At 44.7% G+C, this 18,820-nt stretch overlaps 1 protein-coding gene across 1 annotated transcript in view; it reads left to right on the plus strand.

The window, feature by feature from the left end:
* The window catches only part of LONP2 (lon peptidase 2, peroxisomal), a 241,528-nt gene that overhangs the window by 168,768 nt on the left and 53,940 nt on the right, over positions 1 to 18,820 (plus strand). Inside the window, exon 12 of the mRNA XM_029608478.1 lies at positions 10,692 to 10,834. Within this exon, the coding sequence (XP_029464338.1) occupies positions 10,692 to 10,834 (143 nt within the window). The remainder of the gene's footprint in view (positions 1 to 10,691; positions 10,835 to 18,820) is intronic.

Consider the following 18,820-nt stretch of genomic DNA (forward strand, 5'->3'; position numbering starts at 1 on the left):
CTTGCCCCCGGGGGGGGCTGTGAACGCTGCCGCAGTATCCCCCAGCCCTGCCTGACTGGAAATCAAACCCAGGTTCTACGCCTGGCAGCACTGCCATGGTGCCGCTGGGCCATCCCGATAGCATCCTAGGAACTTCACATGTCAGCATTTGTAAAAGCCTGCATACCTCTGTGCATTTTTCACATTCGGCTGTCTAAAAAATGCCAGTCAAAATTCATTCGTTTAACTGATCCACACAACACACGCGACAGCTTCATCATCCAAGAACAATTATGGACATATTCCTAAAGTAATTTAAAAAATATGCCATCAAGATGTTTTTGTTTGGTTTTTTTTTTTAAACTCTACATACCCCTTGACTCAGTTCATGGTTAAAGTGGCGTGACTGCCGTTTTAGTCTCGTTTGCTCATTCTCAGGCTGATGCAATAAGGTTTTTTACCCACAGTCGTGTGCACGCTTTTGTCAACAAACATTACTCCCAATGCAGCAAGGAGTTTTGCACGCAAAAAAAAACAACGTGCCCTGTAAACCGGCGCGTCCTGTTTAGTGCCTGCGCGTGGAAAGTCCATGTAAATGAAAGCATTAGCTATTACCCCCCAATCCGAGAGGTGCCCTGGCTTAACGTGGGTGTCCTTAGCGCTGGAAACTCTACTTCTGGTCAAAGGTGGGGGTGAAGTTTCCAGAGTCTATGGGCCGAAGCCAGAGTTCCTGTGATCGACGCTCAGAAAACACCCTTTGTGCGCGCAGCACGTAAATATGATTTATGTACACAGTAACATGGTTTCTGTGCTGAAAGCATTGTATGCGCCCACATACGTATGTTATGTGCCCAGAATACGAGCTTTGTGCGTATAAATCACCTCTGAGAGACTTCCTCGCAGTTTAAAATGAGTGTTCAGCCTGTGCTGAGTGCACATTTTAACTCAGGTCTGTCGCGTGTTTTCCAGTCAATGCACTTTTTTTTTTTTTTGAGTGCATTAGCATCAGGAGTTAAAATTAACTTTAACCTGTGCATTAAGAAACTGTTCACTGAGTTTCAGCACACAGTTTTGTCCAACAAGATTTAGCATAAGCCCCCTCTATTCTGACCTGAGAGAGAGTTTTAGCTCTCAAAAGCTAGTCGTCAAATGCATTGTTAAGTCTAATAAAAAGGTATCGCTTGTAGATATTTTTTTGTTTTTATTAACCTTTGGGAGTAATATTCAGTCATTGGCCATCTTGCAAAGTTAGCCGGATCAACATATCCGGCTAACTTGGGAGGGATATTCAGTAGTGCAGCCGCAGTATTGAATATAGACTGCTCTCTTAAAGATAGCCGGGTGACTTTATCCGTTTTTAACTTCAGGGCAGCTCTTTGGCGAGACCTGAGTTAGCTGGCTAGCTTAACTCCCCTCAGACGTGTCCTGTGATGCTTGAGAATCACCCTCCCGCCCTGGTGGGTGTCGGGTGGCTCCCAGAGCAGGATGTAACATGGCCTGGGAAGAGGGCGGCCAGCTCCTGCCCACAGAACGTAAAGAAGGGAAGCGGCCGTGAGAATAGGAAAAGCTTCAGGGGGGGTTGCGCGCCTGTGAAAGCTTTGCAGGCACTTGAAGCTGTTTATAGCACTGTAAATAAAAACCTCGATTGCCCCACCCCAGAATACCCCTATATTATCCCGCTACATTTTAGCCGGATAGTGAGATGTCAGACTAAAGTGCCCCTTATATTCAAAAGCCGACGTTTATTTAGATAATTTGTGAATTTTCTAGCTAAATGCCTCTGAATATGGCCCCACTCCCCCTTTATTTCCATGCATTCAGTACTTCATGGAAGCCCCTTTTCTGCATTAGCAGCCGAGTCCTTTAGGATATGTGTCCTACCACCTTTGCTCCAGTGTCGTGGCGCAGTTTGTGCCCATTCCTTCTTGGCAGAAGAATTCAAGCTCTTTCAGGTTGGCTGGCAGGGGCGGGGTCTTCTATATAGGCTGCCGTCTCCGAATCTTGCCAGGCAGCATTTCTGTTGGATTCAGGCCTGGGCTTCGACTGAGCCACTGAAGGACATTCACTGCTTTTGCTTTGTGCTAAAGGATCCTTGTCCTGATGAAAGGTGAATCTTCTCCCCCGTCCAGGCCTGTGGCAGGCTGGAACAGGTCTTCCTCCAGGATCTGCCTGGGATTCGCGCCTTCCTGTCCTCATTGCTGGAAAGCATCCTCACGCCGTAATGGCCCCCGCTGTGCTCCCCCCTAGGGATGCAGTTAGGGTGATGTACCGTGTTTGTTGCAGGCGACACACATCGCTTATCCTTGAGACCAAAAAAAGTTCCACTTTGGACTCATCTGACAGTACAACTTTCTCCCTCTGGCGTGCAGCGTCCCCTGCGTGTTTCTTTGCACATGTTGCATGGATTTTCTTCAGTGAGGGGCTTCTTCCTTCTTGCCATGCTTGTGGAGTGATCTGGAGATTGTCTCAGCCAGAGACCTCTTTTAACGTAATCCTAGGCCTCACAGTGCACTTCCGCTCCACTTGGAAAGCAGCAGTGCCTTGATGGGGCCAAAACTGTTTCTAGTGACCCAGTCCCGCAAGGGCATAGTCACACTGGAAAAGTCTTATTGCCTTCCCCTAATCCTTTTGAATACAGTTATCCTTGCTTACAAATCGAAGCTCTTAGGGAAGATAAGGCCATTACAGAAAGACTAAATGAATTCTTTGCCTCCGTGTTTACTAATGAGGATGTTGGGGAGATACCAGTTCCGGAGATGGTTTTCAGGGGTGATGAGTCAGACGAACTGAACGAAATCACTGTGAACCTGGAAGATGTAGTAGGCCAGATTGACAAACTAAAGAGTAGCAAATCACCTGGACCGGATGGTATACATCCTAGGGTTCTGAAGGAACTCAAAAATGAAATTTCTGATCTATTAGTTAAAATTTGTAACCTATCATTAAAATCATCCATTGTACCTGAAGACTGGAGGGTGGCCAATGTAACCCCAATATTTAAAAAAGACTCCAGGGGCGATCGGGTAACTATAGACCAGTGAGCCTGACTTCAGTGCTGGGAAAAATAGTGGAAACTATTCTCAAGAACAAAATCGTAGAGCATAAAAAGACATGGTTTAATGGAACATAGTCAACATGGATTTACCCAAGGGAAGTCTTGCCTAACATATCTGCTTCATTTTTTTGAAGGGGTTAATAAACATGTGGATAAAGGTGAACAGGTAGATGTAGTGTATTTGGATTTTCAGAAGGTGTTTGACAAAGTCCCTCATGAGAGGCTTCTACGAAAACTAAAAAGTCATGGGATAGGAGGCAATGTCCTTTCGTGGATTACAAGCTGGTTAAAAGACAGGAAACAGAGAGTAGGATTAAATGATCAATTTTCTCAGTGAAAAAGGGTAAACAGTGGAGTGCCTCAGGGATCTGTACTTGGACCGGTGCTTTTCAATATATATATATAAATGATCTGGAAAGGAATACGACGAGTGAGGTTATCAAATTTGCAGATGATACAAAATTATTCAGAGTAGTTAAATCACAAGCAGACTCTGATACATTACAGGAGGACTTTGCAAGACTTGAAGATTGGGCATCCAAATGGCAGATGAAATTTAATGTCCAAATCTAATTTAATGTCCAAATCTACCAGACACATCACACTAAGAGATCGGGCATTCTCTACAGCCATTCCACCGTTATGGAACTCCATCCCTTCAAACCTCAGACTTGAAACATGCATCTCAACTTTCAAAAAAAGACTAAAGACATGGATATTCACACAAGCATTCCCGGACTCAAACTGATCTACCTCTTCCACGCCAATCCTTACCTTCACATACACCATGACTAACCACCTTGTTTGAATTTTATATTATTTTACTCTATCGTTACATGTTTGAATTAATAACCTGTCCTTTCTCTTCTCTCTCTGCCAAGTTCTAATCTCCCTGTTATTTGTAACTGCCTTTTTCCGCACCATTGTTTTTAGTTTTGTTTACGATGCACACTTGTTTTAATGTGAACCAGCATGATGGGACTGCGTTCTCGAATGCCGGTATATAAAAACCCTAAATAAATAAATAAATAAATAAAAATAATGTGGACAAGTGCAAGGTGTTGCATATAGGGAAAAATAACCGTTGCTGTAGTTACATGATGTTAGGTTCCATATTAGGAGCTACCACCCAGGAAAAAGATCTAGGCATCATAGTGGATAATACTTTAAAATCGTCGGCTCAGGGTGCTGCAGCAGTCAAAAAAGCAAATAGAATGTTAGGAATTATTAAGAAGGGAATGGTGAATAAAACGGAAAATGTCATAATGCCTCTGTATTGCTCCATGGTGAGACCGCACCTTGAATACTGTGTACAATGCTGGTCGCCACATCTCAAAAAAGATATAGTTGCTATGGAGAAGGTACAGAGAAGGGCAACCAAAATGATAAAGGGGATGGAACAGCTTCCCTATGAGGAAAGGCTGAAGAGATTAGGGCTGTTCAGCTTGGAGAAGAGACGGCGGAGGGGGGATATGATAGAGGTCTTTAAGATCATGAGAGGTAGATGTGATTGAACGAGTAGATATGACTCGGTTATTTTCACTTTCAAATAATAGAAGGACTAGGGGGCATTCCATGAAGTTAGCAAGTAGCACATTTAAGACTAATCGGAGAAAATTCTTTTTCACTCAACGCACAATAAAGCTCTGGAATTTGTTGCCAGAGGATGTGGTTAGTGCAGTTAGTGTAGCTGGGTTCAAAAAATGTTTGGATAAGTTCTTGGAGGAGAAGTCCATTAATGGCTATTAATCAAGTTGATTTAGGGAATAGCCACTGCTATTAATTGCATCAGTAGCATGGGATCTTCTTGGTGTTTGGATACTTGCCAGGTTCTTATGGCCTGGATTGGCCACTGTTGGAAACAGGATGCTGGGCTTGATGGACCCTTGGTCTGACCCAGCATGGCAGTTTCTTATGTTCTTATGAAGCTGGCTAATTGAGGAGGTTCAGCAGAGCTGCCCTTGTGCTGCCGTGCTCTGCTGGATAAATCTCAGCTTTCTGCACACAGTGTCCGCTTATTCACCAGGCCTCTTCCTTCCTAAGGAGAGTCAAGCCGATTGCGTAGCTCTAAAAAAAAAAAAAAAATCAAAGAGCCCTGATTGTTTGGTGACTGCAAACGGAAAGCAGCGAGAGAACTTTTGTTTTTTTGTTTGTAAGGAATGTGCAACTATTTATAGTTTGTGTTTGGAGGGGGAGGGGGCTTCTCTTCTTACCCAGGAATCTTTGCAGCTCAGTTATTTATCATGTGAAACGTCTGCTATGTGCTGCTCACTTTAGTTGGATCAGGAGGGTTTCCGCCATGCACAAACCTTTCCTATCCACCCCCCCCCCCCCACGCTCTCTCTCTCTGCATGATCCTCTTACTCTGCCCCACCTCTATAATCTCCTTTCATGCTTTCCCCCTCCTCTCTCTGGATAACCCCTTCTCTCTTTTTTGGATTCCCTCCCCCTTCATCGGGTGCCTAGATCTTATTCCCAATCTCCTTCCCTCCCCCCCTCCTCTGCCTCATCTCCACTTCTCTTCCGAGTCTTCCTGCTTCCCAGTCTCTGACCCTCCCTCCCTCTCCTCACTTCATCCCTGAGATCTTTTTCCTCCCCTCCCCCATCCAATAAATACCTGAAATTCCCCACTCCTATGACTCTCAAAAGAAATGACCCAGAGACCAATCAAAGTTGGGGAACTACTTTTATTTTTACTATGCCAAATAAATGCATCGCGCGTGCGAAACAATTCAGACGCAGGCAGTGGCGCCGCTTAAATAGACGCAGAATTTCAGAAGCTCTGCCGCAGTATCTTCTGACTCTTGCAGTGCAATCTAACCCTGGGGGGGGGGGGGGGGGTTAGTCCATATTCTCCCAGACAAGTTAATGGTCCGCTTACTACACGGAGACTGGATAAAAACTATCGCAAATTCAGTAAAAAAAAAAAAAAAAATCTGTGAGCACAAAAAAGTTAGATTGGGGTAGGCAGTGGTTTGAATGGCAACGCCTGCCCGCCTAATGGTATTCCCAAAAGAGCAAAAAAAGTGCTGACTGAGTCTCTTGAGTGCTCCATGTGGCACCTAAGGATCAGGCCCTGCGGTGGCTTGCGGCCTTTGCTCCTAAATGTGATCGTGCCCTAGATGAGGAGGAGCTGGGGCAGCCTGCAGTTCCTGCTGTGCTGGAGCTCACTGCTAGGATCTTGTGTCTGCAGGCAGGCGGGGACAGCCTTTATTATTATTTTTTATTTTTTTTGTTTGCTTGCTGTTTATAAGGCAGATGGTCCGTTCAATTAAGAGTGTGCCCGGAACTGGGCGAGGTGAAGTGAATGCGTGCGTCCTGATTGTTAGGCAAACAAAGCCAGGACTTGAAGGAGACACAGCTTTTCCTTTAGTCTTGCAGGCCAGGGTAGCAGGGCCCCGCGGAGGAGAAGCTGAGGGCGAGGCCCTCCCTGTCTTAAGAACAATTTAAGGCATTTCCCGTTTGTACAGCTGCTGCTGTGTTGGGGGATCCATGCAGTCTGGGTTTTTGCCCACTTTCGGTAGTAACCTAGTAGAGGAGAGCAGAAAAAAAAGGTCAACCGGCCCTTCCAGTCTGCCCAGTTACTCCTTCCCACACTGCTAAAGATGTAACCCAGCTGCCTGACCTGCTCGGAAGATCATTCTCCTTAATCAGGACCGGGTTTTGTTGTCTAACTTGTTACCATCTTGTGGACGGATGAGCATAGAAGATCCTCAGCTCAGTTTCGCACCCAGTGCCACTCCCTTCCTACGCCCGAGCCCCAATGTTTCCCAGCCCTCTCCTGGCGGCACGCCTAGCCAGTCGGGTTGTCAGGATTGCCCCAATGAACATGCATGAGAGAGATTTGCATACCCTGGGTCTCCAGGGTATGCAAATCTCTCTCATGCATGTTCGTTATGGATCGCCTGAAAACCCGACTGGTTGGGCGTGCCGCCAGGAGAGGGCTGGGAAACATTGGGCTACCCACAAAGTTTTTTAAGGATGATAATTACGACGCACTCAGTATAGGCTTTATCAAGCTGACTGTAAATATTTCTTGTTCTAGAAAGCATTCTAAAATGACTTTTCTCACTTTTCCAAAGAGCAGCGTCCATGTTTTATTAAATACAGATTGTACCAGCTTGGCACCTTCCCCCCCCCCCCCCCTTCCGAGTTGCATGGATACTCCTGCTCTGCAGATGCTCCCCCACAAGGATAATTGCCTTCCCCCCAAAATATGTAAATTCTGAGCATTTTAAAATATAAATACTAACATAGCCACATTTTTTCCAAACCAGCACTATGGGAAAGTATTTAGTGCATTTTGACTTTACAATCGAAAATCAAACTTTTATGCTTGACGCCAAACAATTCCGGACGATACACAAATGGGCGAGCATCTGGAGAATTTTTCACTGGTAGCTTCCTCATGCTGCCAAAGCCACATGTAGCCGACCTGCTTTTTTTGGGGATTTGTTTTGGCCCATGCCCAAGTTATTCTGAATGAGAATTCTGAGGTCGGGGACATCGCGCTGGCCACCCCCCCCCTACCCCCCCCCCCTACCCCCCTACACCCCCCCCCCCCCCCAGCTCTGATCCTTGAGGCCACCCACAGTTTTGGGTTGTCAGGTTCACCAGGTGATTCGGGTTATCCTTGTTTGTAGATCAGATGTAGCCTGGGGCATCTGAGGGAGTATTCAGTGCAGGTACTCTGAAACCCAGACTTGCTGGGTGGCCCTGGATCATAACTGCAAGGGCTTCCTGCACAAGGAATTGAAAACCCACTCTGTAAAGGTTTCGGGAAATGCTACCAATCCAGAAACATTTACCCCCGTCGGAGGCAGGAGTAGCTCTAGCCGTTGGGAACGTGCACTCTCGAAGCACCGTGCTTCGTACACTCTTCCTCCTTCTGGCGCAGGCCCCGCACCGTTTTTGACTGCCTTTTCTCTGGACCGCTCCTGTCCTATCTTTATCCTTTTTGAGATTACGGCCTCCAGGACTGAACAGGCGAGGCCTCATCAAAGATCTGTCTAGGGACATTATCACCTTTTTCCTGCTGGTTAGGCCTTTCTCTCTGTGCAGCCCCGCATCGCTCTGACCTTATCATCGCCTTGTCACATCGCTTCGCTACCTTCAGATCGCTGGGCACTGTCACCCCCAGGTCTCTCTCCCAGTCTATGCACATCACTTTTGCCCTCCACCCCCCCCTCCCCCCCCAAATCATGTACAGCTCCTTTGGATTATTGCACCCCAATTGCATGACTGCACTATTTTTTTGCATTGAATCCTGCCTGCCAGGCATGGACCACTCCTTGAGTTTTCTTAGGTCACTTCTCGTTTCCTCTACTCCTGGGGATCTCTGCTCTGTTGGAGATCTTGGTGTCATCCACAAAAAGGCAAACTTTCCCTTCTAACCGCTCTGCACTTGGCATATACTTCTTTTCCCTTCCTGTAGCTGCCTGACCTCGTATCTGTACACAGCAGCGTAATACGTCCAGAGCCTTAATGCTACATTATTCCCTGCACCTCACAAAGTCACTTGGCGGGTGCCTTTCCCCTGTTTCACGAGGGGTCTTCCATGACAAACGCGGTCAGTATATCTGTAATGGCAGAGAGAGACCCTGCCTTGTGGGGGTGGGGGGGCGGGACGAGGAAATGAGCTGGGGGCTCCGTGGTAAGGTTGCCCGCCCTGCGCCCTGGCCTGTGGTGCTTCATAATTTGTGGTCAGAGCAGAGCTCAGCCACAGAAGGGAAGAAACCCAGCTGGGGGGGGGGGGGGGGGGAGCAGGGGATCGATGGCAGCTGCTGGAGATTGGGAGGACTGGATTGAGCCTCTAACTGCAGTCTGGCCCAGCTGAGACCTGCCACTGAAAAGGGGAGGGGGGGGAGAGGGGGCGTCAGGAGCCCGAAGGCAGCGGAAAACGAGGGGGAGGGAACGGGACGGAGACCACGCGCTCTCGCACCACATAAATTGTGGCCGGCCAGCTGTCGCTGCTTATTAGGTTTCCCACAAGCGGTGCGCTTGAAGTTGCAGATCCTGCCGTTCGTGGCCTCATCTCTTATTTGCACAAGCAAATAAGAGAGGAAGGGTCTGAATTTTTCTGTGCCGTCCCTGCATCACACGCATCCTGACATCTTGCTTCCAATACTAACTCCATGATTTGGCCACGTCTTGAGATGCAGATTAATTCTGCAATTTATTGAATGTTCTTCATCACGCAGCTGCTGCACATGGAGCCTGGGGATAAACCTGTATTCATTTCATGATGAGCCAATTGTTGAATGAAGTGCAAGCAGCTTTTTTTTTTTTTTTTTCCGTTCTTCCTTACGCAGAGCCATTTTTTTTTTTTCAGGCCTTGCACCAAAGGTAATATTGCTCACGTGTAAAGGCTTTGCTCGTGCTCCAGAGCGTGTTACGGTGTTTAACCGGATTCTCGCCACCCTCTTCTGCATCCTTTTACTGAGGATGATATAGGCTGGTAAGGTCAGTCTGATTTCTAAGCTAACACATCATGCAGTGTGCACTAGCTTGTGCAGAAGGATAATTAAATCAGCTTTCATGCTAATCAGCTTTCTGTGGCTCCATTGTTGGGCCTACTGCTGTTTATTAATGCCTTGGTTAAAAGCTTGATATAAACAAAGCGCACTGTAGCATTGATCTTGGTGTTTTGTTGACAAATGTGTACAGTGTTTCAGATGAATTTAGTACAGCTGTCCTGCCTGTAGAGGAAGAAATCTACCCTTTTGGCTATCAAAATTTTTTTTTAATTTCATTGTCCTGCAAATATGTTTGTGTTCAGTCCAAAACATTTTTAAGCAGCATTAATGTATGTCCACCTAACTTACACACCCCCTAAAAATGGGTTTCAAAATACATGTTGAAAACTGGTCACTGAATTTTCAGATTTGAATGTTGAATATTAGTTGCAAATCCCTGGCCTTTAGGTAATTATCTGGCAGCATTGTTTTAATTAGCCTTATAGTAAAGGTTGGAAGCTTTTTAATATCTTAATTTTCTATTTCATGCAGCACCCTTGAGACCCTAAAATATCTTTACAGAGAGAGAAAACATTTTTTTTAGTATGAATGTCACTAAAATAGCTTTACTAAGAACTAAATATTTGCTTTTTGAAATGAATTCCCGTCACACTTAATCTGTATCTACAGATAGTTATTTTTATCAGAATTAGCTGGAAATCCTATAAAGCAGTCAGTTGCATACATTATTGGACAGTATTTGCCAGTTCCAGATACTCAGACATTGGGATAAGCTAGCTTGCTATTAAACCACAAGATTAATAGTCGAATAGTACATTGAGAGCTTTTTTGTTCCATGAACCTTGAAAAGTATACAGGAGGAGGGGTGCGGTATCTGGGTGGAATGTGAAGAAGCCTAGGATACTGCAGAAAGAAATGGTTTGAGCTGCCTGTTAAATTTGGACAGGATTAACAAGAGTCACTAAGCAGGAACATGTAGCTTCCTTCCTAAACAATTAAAAAATCCCCAAAGTTGATGTTCTGACATCCTTAAATGGTTTTGTCCGTCAGCTTTCAAGAGATGATCATTCGGACTCATCAGAAATGTAGAATCGGGTCCCTGTGGTCGTGAAGACTTTACGTGCAGTTGTGACGGTTAAAAGTCCGGTTACAAATCCTGAATTCAGCTCTGCTTTTCTTAGCACGCAGGAAGCGCATCCCAGAAGAAGCAGAAGCCGAGTCCGTCCGTGAAGCAGCTGACCTGGCCCTGCCTCCTGAAATGCCAATCTTAATCGATCACCGTGCACTGAAAGATATCCTAGGACCACCGATGTACGAGATGGAGGTAAATCTCTCTCCCTTTTCTGTGCCGGAGGGACATCGCAATATCCGCTGTTTAAAAAACATTTTCAAGACATGCGAGTAACAGAATAAAAGGAGTTTGCTTTTCATGTTGACACTTTGGCTGTCCCGGCGTTCCCAGTGCTGGGGGAGGGGACGGGGCAAGAAAGCTGGAGTGTTCATTAGACTGGTTTCTTCTTACTATGCCCTGTAAATGTGGTATTAGAGGTTGTCCACCCAGTCCTTGAGGATGCCCTAGTTTTCAGGGTGTTCACCATGAATATGCTTGGACTAGATTTACATACGGTGGAGGTGCTGCGTGCATATTTGTTACGGATATCCTGTGCAAGGATTAATCATCAGGTTTACTCGTTTTAGCAGATTTGTTTTACTGATAACGGTCATGTAAGAGAAGATTGAGACAGAGCCCGCCATCCACGGCCATGCAAACATTAGAGCACTATGGGTACATTTTTTCTTATAACAACCCAGAAGTACTTCCTCCTGTTCTTTTGGGCCCCCAGGGTCCTGGCGCCATGAACATTAGTTTTATTTATTTATTTATCTATGTAATTTAAATTTATTGACTCCTTCCCCTGCTCCAAATAGGAGATTCCCTCCCCCCACCAGTGTTACCTTAATCTGGTCATTGCAGCAGTGGCCCATCGAGGAGCCTTGACCGCAACGACCCCCGTCCCCTCCCCATCCCCCACCATAAGCTGTGAATTCTGGATCCACATCAGCCAAGCCAGGGACCCGTCCGCTGGGCAGTGCCTCTGGGCCGGCCCTGTCCAGTGAGCACGTTTCTGTAAAGGGAAGTCTGCTGGTTATGTTTGTATCTGCATCACAGGAGAAGCGCTGACCTGGCTGGGTATCGAGCAGAGTTGGTGAATTTTGCAGAGAGGGTCAGGGTGCTCCCTATCTGCATCTAAAGGTGATAATCTACGTGGTCTCAGTGCAATTCTCTGATTTAGCAGCTGGGAAAAAAAAAAAACCCTCTGGAATAACAGTGAATGGAATTCTTCTCCTAGAGAGATGTGACCAGGGCATTTTACCCTTTATGAAGAAAGGCTTGAGGGATTAGAGCTTTTCAGTTTGGTGAACACACAACAGAACAAATATGGTAGAAGTTTATAAAATCATGTGTGAACTAGTAAATAGGGAACAGCTATTGATTCTTTAAGATCATGAAATGTGCTGGTATCAGATTTAAAACAAATTTAATAAACTGTATTTCCATTCTGTGCACAGTTAACCTGGGGAATTCATTGCTGGATGATATGGTCAAAGCCAGTAGTAGAGCTGGGTTTTGGAAACATTTGAGCACATTTCTGGTGGACAGGTCCAGTAACACTCAGCCACACTCTCAAACTTCGAAACATCAACAGCATCAGAAATTGAAGCGATCCTCAAAAAAATCAAACCAGCCATGCACCCGATTGATAACATGCCAACAAAAACACTCCTCTCCATTCCTACCAGGATAGCCTCTCCCATTTCTAACATTATTAACAAATCTATATCATCTGGTGTTTTCCCAACACAACTCAAGCACGCAATTATAAAGCCTACGCTCAAAAAATCTGACCTGGACCCCTCAGAACCTGCCAACTATCGTCCAGTCTCGAACCTCCCATTCTTGTCCAAAATCATAGAGAAAGTCATCAACAAGCAACTCACCGACTTTCTAGACGAAAATCAATTACTATTCCCATCACAATATGGTTTCCGTAAGAACCATAGTACAGAAACCCTTCTAGTGTCTCTCTCTGATTCAATACTTAAAACCCTCAATAATGGTCATTCTTACTTACTAGCTCTTCTTGATATTTCTTCTCCATTTGACACTGTCAACCACAATACCCTCCTTTCCCGCCTCTCACAAATTGGCATCGCTGGCACTGCCCTATGCTGGCTCCAATCATTTCTGAAGGACAGGACATACAATGTCAAAATGGACTGCCATGTTTCGAAACCCAGAAAACTAACACAAGGTGTTCCACAAGGATCATCTCTCTCCTCCACACTTTTCAACATATACCTATCTCCTCTCTGTCAACTTCTGATGAAACTGGATCTTCCACATTTCATATACGCAGATGATGTACAGATCCTCATCCCCATCAACGATTCCCTATCTAACGCTCTAAAAATTTGGGATGCGGCTCTTATAGAAATAAAAAAACTACTTACTGAGAACTTCCTAGCAATCAACACTACGAAGACAGAGCTCCTCATCATCTCACCTCACAATAACATCTCCGCTAACCCTACTCTACCTTCACCATCGGACTCTCTCAATTTACAGCAAGTCCGCAGCCTTGGCGTTATCATTGATAATCACTTCTCCTTAAAGAATTTCATCACGGCCACAATCAAAAACGGTTTCTTCAAGCTACATACTCTAAAAAGAATTAAACCGCTTCTACATCCACATGACTTCCGGACAGTGTTACAAGCTACAATATTGTCAAAACTGGACTACTGTAATGCCATACTACTAGGTCTCCCCAAAAACACAATACAACCATTACAGATGCTACAAAATGCTGCTGCACGCCTACTCACTAACTCTCACCGCCATGAACACAATACACCTGTTCTCATGTTCCTTCACTGGCTTCCTGTAGCATCTAGAATCTTATTCAAAGTTCTCTCCCTCATACATAAATCGATCCATAACCAAGATATGCAATGGTTCTCCGATCATTTTATTTTCCGCACATCAAACAGACCAATAAGAAAAATGCACCAAGCCAAACTCACCTCTTCTACAATTAAACACATCAAGCACGTCGCTACAAGAGACCGCACATTCACTATTGCCGGGACCAACATCTGGAACAAAATGCCCACAGACCTGCGTCTCAAACCCTGCCATAAGAAATTTAAGCAAAACCTCAAAACATGGCTGTTCGAACAAGCTTACACTCAATGATCCTCTCCTCTTCTGAAATGCCGATTACTTTTCCTGTTCTCCCTGAATCATTGCTACACGCCGATTTTATCCTTCTCACTGCTAATTTTGACTTTATTGGTCTCTGAACTACCATTTATTATTAGACTTGCCATTAACTAGGGAATATGATCACCATTGGTTTATTGTATTTGTTTTTATTTTGTTGTTATTTTGAGATATATCATGTCCACTTTATTTCAATTTGTCTGTAAAGCCTGTTGCTGAATTATTGTTTATTGTAAACCGAGGTGATGTTTTTAACGTGCCGCGGTATATAAAAAAAAATCACTAAATAAATAAATAACAGCCATTAGCCAGGTAGTCTTGGGGAATGCGTCTTACCACAAGTTGCTGGTAGTAGAGGGCAATGAATGGGTCTCTCCCTCGGGGTCTGTCGGATACTTCTTTCAAGTGACCAGGCTTGGCCACTGTCAGAGACAGGATGCTGGACATAATGAACCTTTTATCTTACTTATTATGGCATTTGTTAGAGTTTAATGACCAGTATTAGAATGCTTCCCTACATATATTGATACTTAATTTACAACTGTTAACCTAAGGCAGTGTTTCCCCAACCACTGTGCCTTCAGACCTAATCAGTTCTGCCACAGGAAAGTCCCCACTACTTGTTGCACTGATATAGGCCAGCATCTGGGCTCTGTTCTCAGCGGATATGAGCACCTTTCTGAGAGCCTGTGTTAATCATGCATGCATGCCACCTCTTCCTAGCTACAGCATGAGTCTTGGAGTGTGGCATTTAATGGGCAGCAGGCAGGTCACGGATAACTGGGACCTGCTTTGTGCAGCACATAGGATGCACACAGCAGCTCCCCTCGTCTTCCCCCGTCTTTCAAGCCTCTCTCTTATTCTCAGGATGAGTAAGGTGGGGAGCAGGGTCGGCGGAAGCACTAGGCCTAGGGCGCCGACCATTAGGGGGGCGCGAGCCATGTGAGGCCTCCACCGCCGCTTGCAAGAGGTAGGGGTCGGGGCTGCAACCCAGGGGTGGGAGGGTTTGGGGGGACGCGGCGCAAGGCAGAAGGTGCCTAGGGCGCCTAATCCTCTTGGACCGGCCCTGACGGGGAGGGTGTGTGCATTAAGCACTGGATGTGATTTCACTTTGAGTGTTGGCAACACTGAAAGTGTTGCCAACACTCGCAGCCACGTATGGCAGCCACGTATGGCAGCCCAAGGCACCTAAGTGTGGCAGCTGCCCACACGACACTGACTTTTCCCTTCTCCTGAGGGAGCTCGTGCCTTGTGATGGGTTCATGTGGGTCTTCGCCCTCTCGCTCCTTTTGTTTTAAAATTTAGAAGAGAGACTGGTGGGGCCTAGCTCTTCTTCTCACCATATGTCTGCATGTCCTATTCTGTAGAGGTTGGAGTGCCACCCAACATTTTTGTTAATGTAGATGTCTCTTGGGCGTGAAAAGATTGGGAGACGTTGGCCTAAGGGAAATGCAACTGTTCCATTTATCTACGATTGTGGTCATTAGTTGAAATACCCCTGGCAGAATTTGTAAGATGTGTAGCATTTAACAAAAATGAGTGATCAGGCAAAATGCATGTCTTATTTTTTTTTTTTTATATTTAAGTTTTTTTATTGAACCAACAAGCATGTACATTCCAAACATTGAATGCAATTGTACACTGAGTATGCACTTGTAACTGGAATAAACAAAGCATGTACAGTCCAAACTTCAACAGTAATTGTAAACAGTGTATGCACTTGTAAATTGAATAAACAAAGCATGTACATTCCAAGTGTTGTATGCAATTATGAACTGATTATGCATTTGTAAATTGAAGAAACAAAGGGAACAGCCGGGCCCGGATATGAGAAAGAGTAACACAGTTCTAAATAGTCCATACCGGCGTTCCCCATGCATGTCTTATTTTTAATGTGTTTCACATTAAACTTTCATGCATCTCAGAATAGCACAATCATTGAACCATAACAATAAGGAATATAATAAAATGGGTCCTGTTCAAAAGTTTGCATACCTTTGAATGTTTGGGCTGATAATATACATCAAGTTGTGACACACAGGTTGAGATGACAATGGAAGGGTAGGTATCCACACCTATGCCTTGTTTGATTATAATTAATGTCTGTGTATAAATAGTCAAGGAGTTTCCTAGCTTTTGAGAAACCCTTGTGCATTTCATCCAGGACTTGCACTGCCTTTGGTGGTTACTGAAGCATGGGGACAGCAAAAGAACTGTCAAAAGATCTGTGAGCAAAAATAGTTCAACTTTATAAATCAGGAAAAGAATATAGAAAGATATCCAAAGATTTGAAAATGCCAATCAGTATTCTTCAAACTCTGATCAAGAAGTAGAAAATTATGGGTTCTATTAATACCAAGCCCCCGGTTAGGTAGAGCAAGAAAGATTTCAGACTCAACTGACAGGAAAATTTGTCGGGATGCAAAGAAAAACCCACAAGCAACTTCTGAAATACAGGCTTCTCTGAAATAAAGTGGTGTGGACGTTTCAGCAGGCACAATCAGGAGATACTTGAGCAAAAATGGGCTGCATGATAGACTTGCCAGAAAAAAGCCACTGCTGCATCAACGCCACAAAACAGCCAGCTTACAATATGCCAAACAGCACCTTCAGAAACCTCAAAACCTCTGGAACAAAATAATTTGGAGTGATGAGACCAAAACTGAATTTTATGGCCATAATCATAAACGCTACGGAGAGAATCAAACCATCCCTACCGTGAAGCATGGAGGTAGATCTCTGCTGTTTTAGGGGGGCGGGTTTGAGCTACAGCAGCACTGGGAATTTAGTCAAAACTGATGGCAGGATGACTGCGGCATCTTATCAGAAAATACTGGAGAGGAATTTGCATTCATCAGCCAGAATGATCCGAAACAAGGCCAAGTCAACCTTTAAGTGGCTGCAGCAGAAAAAGAAAAAAAGAAAGTGAAAGTTCTGGAGTGGCCAACACAGTCACTTTGGGGAGAAGTCAGACATGCAGCTCGTGCCAGACCACCAAAGAATTTACAGGATCTGGAGTCCTTTTGCCAAGAGGAATGGGCAGCTTTACCCCATGAGAAAATAAAGGGCCTCATTCACAACTATCACAAAAGGCTGAAAGCCATCACTGATGCAAAAGGGGCAATACAGGATATTAAGAACCAAGGGTATGCAAACTTTTGAACAGGTAACAAAAAAAACAATTAACTTTGAGGATTAATGCTCAAAAGCATATATTGTATTTTATAATACTTTAACAAACTCTACTGGGGAAGGTATCAGATAGAAGTGCTCACAGTCTCACAGGCTCTTGCCCTATACAGGGCTACAACCCTTCTCATGTATCGGCACTTAGATCACGTCATCTACCATTACCCCATAAGAGTAAGCCTATTTTATTTGTGTTTTTATTTTTAATAAATCACCCAATAAAAAATTTTTCTTTTAAAATTTTTTTACCCTTGAAAATTATTCACCATTATGTTTTGCGTGAATATGTAATGGTGAATAATTTTCAAGGGTAAAAAAATTTTAAAAGAAAAATTTTTTATTGGGTGATTTATTAAAAATAAAAACACAAATAAAATAGGCTTACTCTTATGGGGTAATGGTAGATGACGTGATCTAAGTGCCGATACATGAGAAGGGTTGTAGCCCTGTATAGGGCAAGAGCCTGTGAGACTGTGAGCACTTCTATCTGATACCTTCCCCAGTAGAGTTTGTTAAAGTATTATAAAATACAATATATGCTTTTGAGCATTAATCCTCAAAGTTAATTGTTTTTTTTGTTAGTTGATAAATTTTGAGGTAGTGAGCCGTTGTTGTAGAAACTTTTGAACAGGACCATTTTATTATTTATTGTTTAATGATTGTGCTATTCTGTGATGTATAATTTGAAGCATATTTAAAATAACGGATGTGTTTTGTCTGATCACTTTATTTTTTTTAAATGCTACACATCTTACAAATTCTGCCAGGGGTATGTAAACTTACGAGCACACAACTGTATGAGATGCTTTGAAGGGAAGAAAAGACTGGTGGAAACACTACATTTACTCCTAGCTCTCTAGCCAGCGACACCTCCGTTTTTTTGTGTCAGTTACTGGGTAGCTGCTCTTGATGGACTGGACCTTATGTTGCAATCTCCGCTTTCAAGATTCTCTGGCACGTTTGCAGATGGTTTTCCAGTATCTAAAATGGAAAACGACTACTGCAGACCTTTCAGTTATTGACTATTTTCCTTTCAGGAATTGTTTTCCGGCGCTGGTTGTGTTTCCCTTCCTCTCTCCGTTGCTACTTCACGTCCTTCCGTCCGTTTCCTGGTCTCCTGTTCGTCCCTTCCTCAGTTGCAGCCTGGCTCTCCAGTCTTCCAACAGCCCCGTCGGCCGTCCGGTCTTGCTAATGATTTGGTTTGCTCTGAATTGTTAAAACAATACTTTGATATCAGCTGGCAGAAGTTGCTGCTTTTCTTTGATTATCGAAGTATAAATTCTGATTACGTAGCAGAAATAGGTTGAAATGATACGAGTTGACAATACTCTCGTGTCAGCGAAATTCTGAAAACATCGCTTTTAAGAATTTCCATGGCTCAAGTTGGGAGCATCAGTGAACGGCATTAAAGGGGCCCGTGATCCGCTCGGGTCTTCCCTGCCGTGGGTGCGCTGGAGCTGAGGGCCGACGTGGAAGCAGCGTTCCCCATCCCTGGGAGGGAAGGGGAGGAGTCCCGATGATTGAGCAGTGGCTGGATCGAGGCCCCTTCGTTTCAGGGGTCCTCACAGAGCCCTGTGGCTCTCGCTGCAATGAACGGCATTAAAGGGACCTGCGATCCGCTCAGGTCTTCCCTGCCGTGGGTGGGCTGGAGCTAAGGGCCGATGTGGAAGCAGCGTTCCCCATCCCTGGGAGGGAAGCGGGGAGTTCCGATGATTGAGGACCCTTCGTTTCGGGGGGTCCTCACGGAGCCCTGTGGCTCTCGCTTGCAATGATCAGGCGTCGTGAGTTGGGAGAAAAAAAAAATCCCCTTCCGTGAAAGCTTAGAATCCCCTGCCC

Source organism: Rhinatrema bivittatum, chromosome 7 (assembly GCF_901001135.1).
Source record: "Rhinatrema bivittatum chromosome 7, aRhiBiv1.1, whole genome shotgun sequence".
Taxonomy (NCBI): domain Eukaryota; kingdom Metazoa; phylum Chordata; class Amphibia; order Gymnophiona; family Rhinatrematidae; genus Rhinatrema; species Rhinatrema bivittatum.